The sequence below is a fragment of the Branchiostoma floridae genome, chromosome 13 (genome assembly GCF_000003815.2).
Source record: "Branchiostoma floridae strain S238N-H82 chromosome 13, Bfl_VNyyK, whole genome shotgun sequence".
NCBI classification, from domain to species: Eukaryota; Metazoa; Chordata; class Leptocardii; order Amphioxiformes; family Branchiostomatidae; genus Branchiostoma; species Branchiostoma floridae.
Window position 1 is genome coordinate 6926332 of NC_049991.1, and position 4077 is coordinate 6930408.

The 4077-nt window shown below is 44.0% G+C and overlaps 1 protein-coding gene across 1 annotated transcript; it reads right to left on the reverse strand.

Moving 5' to 3' along the window:
• Positions 1 to 261: 261 nt before the first annotated feature.
• LOC118428694 (microfibril-associated glycoprotein 4-like) lies at positions 262 to 3741 on the reverse strand. Its single transcript, XM_035838832.1, has 5 exons — positions 3355 to 3741; positions 2684 to 2844; positions 1972 to 2153; positions 1763 to 1845; positions 262 to 1128 (listed from the first exon to the last, which is right to left on the reverse strand). The coding sequence occupies exons 1-5, from the start codon at positions 3611 to 3613 to the stop codon at positions 878 to 880; spliced, it is 936 nt and encodes a 311-aa protein (XP_035694725.1). The 5' UTR covers positions 3614 to 3741; the 3' UTR covers positions 262 to 877.
• Between the last annotated feature and the right edge of the window lie 336 nt (positions 3742 to 4077).

The following is a 4077-nucleotide window of genomic DNA, read 5'->3' on the forward strand; positions in this document are numbered from 1 at the left end:
TGCGAAGTTTTTTTCTTAACATTAAAATGTATATTCTGACCATCCCGAAGAACGTTTACTTAGTGAGTACAGTTTATAAAAGAGAATGATAAAAGAAAATAATAGTATGGAAACTTGTCAATAGAGTTTCAATGTAGAATTCTGGGATCTCATAACTTAAATGTTAACCGTTATGAGTTAAATAGATTATGAAACCAACTCAATCAGCCAACACACGTTTTCGATATTCATGACAGTTATAAAAAAATTATTGTAGTTCGTGCTTAAAAAACTGCTTGCAATATTCCACTCCAGAAGATCTACTCTTTTACATCTATGATATCGATATCTATGGCATTACGTGGTTAAGGTATTTTCACACAGCAATGAAACACAAAGAGCAAAATACACTACATTTTTTGTGTGATTGTGAGGTGATTTGGGGGGAATATCAACTGTAAATTTCGACGAATGTTTTAATCTTCATGATTTACACATTATTTAGCTCTCCTTTGGATGTTTTACTACAAAATGTGTCCAACAGCATTGCATTTATGTATGTAACGTGATAATGCTACTTAAAAGAGAAATCGTGCCACAACCATATAAAAAGCATTATGCTACACATTTTGCATTGAGTATTGATGTTAGATTAGTAAACTGGTGTAGATAGTTTGTTGCTGTTAACGATACATGTTATTTTCCATCTATTGTACCCGATACAATTGTTGTGCCATAAAATTTACTTGACTATAATGTTTATCCACAATTAGCTATGATTTTTATTCAATTGAAAGCAATGGTATCTGTGTTGAACGGGCGTTATATTCTAAGAGTTCTAGAGAACACACGTAGTAAGATACTGTACTCCTTTGAATATGTGCATGTTATCTGACATTCAAGCTATGGGCTTAAACTTCATCTCAGTGCGTTTCAGGGAGTATTTATACCCCTTCCACCCATTCCAGTTGACACCGTCGGCGTAGCTGGCATGGGGACCCAGATGGTACAGGCCGTTCAGGTTGGAGTGGTGACAAGCGGTGTACCACCACGCGCCTTTATAGGTCTGGGCACAGCTTAATGTACTTGCGTCGTTGTCCCTGTCCTTGGTGCTGAACGGGTGTCCGTTGTGGTAAGCCAGGGAGTCCCCTACAGTATACAAGTCAATTGTTTTAAACAGATGCCATTGTGTGAAGCTACACAGAGAAATGATGTAGTACGTGTCGTCGACCCTTCGACTTGGAATCTAGAGGTCCCGAGTTCGATACCCGCCGTGCCCCCGACATTGTCGTCGTGCCTTTGGGAAAGGCACTTAACACGGCATTCTTCACTTAACTAGGGTGTAAAAATGGCTACATAACTTCGGTCTGGGAGGTAAAAGAAAAGACTACCTTTACCTTTTGTCCGTACTTGGTACTGTTGATATAAGTTACTAACTTAACTGCACTGCTACATTGTCCTCGTCTGTCCAAAAGCAAATAGCAAAAGAATATACAAGCAGCACATTATGCAAACTAATTTTTTGCATAGTGCAAAGAACACACATATAAGAACATACATACAAATACAATCTCAAAAAACACCAAACAATATATTTCGATAAAGAATGTCTTCAGCTCAAACCCATTCATGACTTGCAGGTAATTACTTCTTTACCAAAACATTACATACCTTGCGTAACACCCTGTTAAAGGGTATTAAATAAGGGTGCGTAGTCCGACTGTCGTGTGTAATAGCACTTCCATAAATTATGTTAAAGCACTATGTGAACCACTCGACTCACTCGCGTTCCCGCTGTAGGTTCCGATGTGAAGCTTGTAGTTCTGGGACTCAGGTGAGATGGCAAACGTGTTGTAGGCCGCATACCTGTGTCATGGGGAAATCGTTTAAAGTAGGCTTAACATACATGTAGCAGTGCACATTCAATCGCATCACAAGAAGGCGACAGTGAGTTATGCATATGAAGAAGCAGATCAAGCCATCGTCACGTACCTAGCGTTCCCCTCCGCGTCCCACATGTCCACCCTGAGCTGGTAGGTTTTCTGCACGGCCAGGCGGTACAGCTTGTCCAACCCTAACCAGAACTCGCCGTTCAGGTTGGACGGGAAGCCGGCCTGGTAGTCCCGCCAGCCCCGGTAGAAGTCCACACTGCCGTCCTGGCGCTTCTGGAACACCTGAAAAACCAAGTGAATAATAGTTTATTCATTCACCTATTTGATCACTTCCGTTTTCTTTTACTAGGGAAAGGGAAAATTATTCCGATCCTGTTCAGGTCATTTAAAAGCTAATCTTCCATTTGTTGTGGCAGAGAATACAAACACTATATACAGTATTAACAAGCGACAGTGGTCGTTGAACATTTGATCCGTGTCTACTTTTGCGTTGGAAGATTTTAGCATTGCTACTATTTTCAGGTTCATTGTACCTGGGAACTTTGGCTCTTTTCGACAAGCACAATGAGCGATAGACCAAGGCTCAACGTCTCGTCCTCAGGACTACAACCCTTTTTAGGTAGCGTACTTATTGAGTGAGCAACACAGCCAGAACCTAACTCATGGCGTCTAGTTCAATGGCAAGGCCGCTAACCACTGGACTACGCAAGCTGGATAGCTCTCATAGTGATTCTCATAGAGGGCCCATTTACCCTAGCAAAAATGATTACTGCAAAGTTAAGGTATTGCAAATGTATCCACATGTGACGTACCGTCCAGCCGCCCCCGTCTATGTCGTTGTCACAGTAGACCATGACGCCACCCAGTCCGTCCCGTGGGTACACCGTGTACACGCCGCTGGGCGTGGTCTCGTCGTTGTCAAGGATGTCCTGACAGTCCCGTGGGTGCGGGGCTTCTGGGTCCTCCCCGTCAGCTACAACAGAGATAACAACGAGAAAGCAAAAACAGTTAAAGTCTTTCCACACCAGATGGTACAGAGGACAGGCCCCATCTCCATTTCTGTGCCACACAACCTTGTACAATCACTACAGCAGGGGTTTATTCCACTGACGGTGACGTGTATTCAACGGCCATACTTTCCCAAATGCTGAGTGCTAAGCAGAGGAAGCAGCATGTGGCATCTTAAAGGAAGTTTATTTGCAAGTACATGTTTTATACAAACAAGATATGGAAAGTCTTTTGTATGATGACCCGGCTTGAGATCGAAAGCACGACCTTCCGAATGTAAGGCGAACACTTGGCCATTTAACAGGTGTCCAAAGTCAAAGTCCACCCTACACCAAATGGTGTATCGGGCGGCGCCAATCCCCGTTTCTGTAGCCCACAGCTTTGTGCAAATACTACAGCAGGGGTCCCCACATAGACATTGCCTAGGTACCATATCAACAGTGATGGTAGCATACTAACAGTATAAAAAACTCACATGCACGGCAGCTGTTGACCGCGTTGGTGAGCTGATCTAGTTTGTCATTCAGCTGCTGCCACTCGTCCTGGGACGGTCTGTCGGCGCCGCAGTTCAGGACGATGTTCTGCCCCGGGTACGGGAAGAGGTCCCCGCGGGTCCCGGCGGGTGGCTGGCCCGGTATGTCGCCGGCGTTGTCGGTGGTGTCACTCCTCACCGTGGGTACACCACACGCAGTGCGCGCGAACACCAGCACAAGAGCCAGCATATACGCCAACATGATATCTCTGGCGAGCAGTTGGGACAGGTGCTGATTTGAACACAACTACAAACTCTGAAGTGAAGAGGGTTGAAGAAAGACTGATTGCAGCTGCAGAGTGTCCAAACACCAAGAAAACCGTTATCACGACTGAGCTCCGTATAGACCAAGGACGTTATATAAAGTATAGACGTGTACTTTCCACATGTGTTATTTCCTGGTGTGGGGCATTGACGTAGATATATTGACATGTTTTCACGAGTAGACAATGGAACCAGACTTAACCAGGTTGACGTTTCCTCGTTCCTTATTTTGATGGATGGCACTACAAGTCCACGTTCGAGTCTGAGTCATTATTTATTATGCTCACCGCGGCCTTTATTCGGGCCAAAACAAAGCGACAAATATCTAGTTTGCTCTTTTGTTCAAATGAATTCAAATGTGGCCGGCACAATAAAAAAAAGCACTGATTTGAATACTAGCAA

Coding starts and splice junctions, on each gene's coding strand:
- LOC118428694 (XM_035838832.1), bottom strand. CDS start 3,613: ATGTTGGCGTATATGCTGGCTCTTGTGCTGGTGTTCGCGCGCACTGCG. Junction 2,845..3,354: donor GGTCAACAGCTGCCGTGCAT/GTGAGTTTTTTA, acceptor TCTCTGTTGTAG/CTGACGGGGAGGACCCAGAA. Junction 2,154..2,683: donor TAGACGGGGGCGGCTGGACG/GTACGTCACATG, acceptor TTGGTTTTTCAG/GTGTTCCAGAAGCGCCAGGA.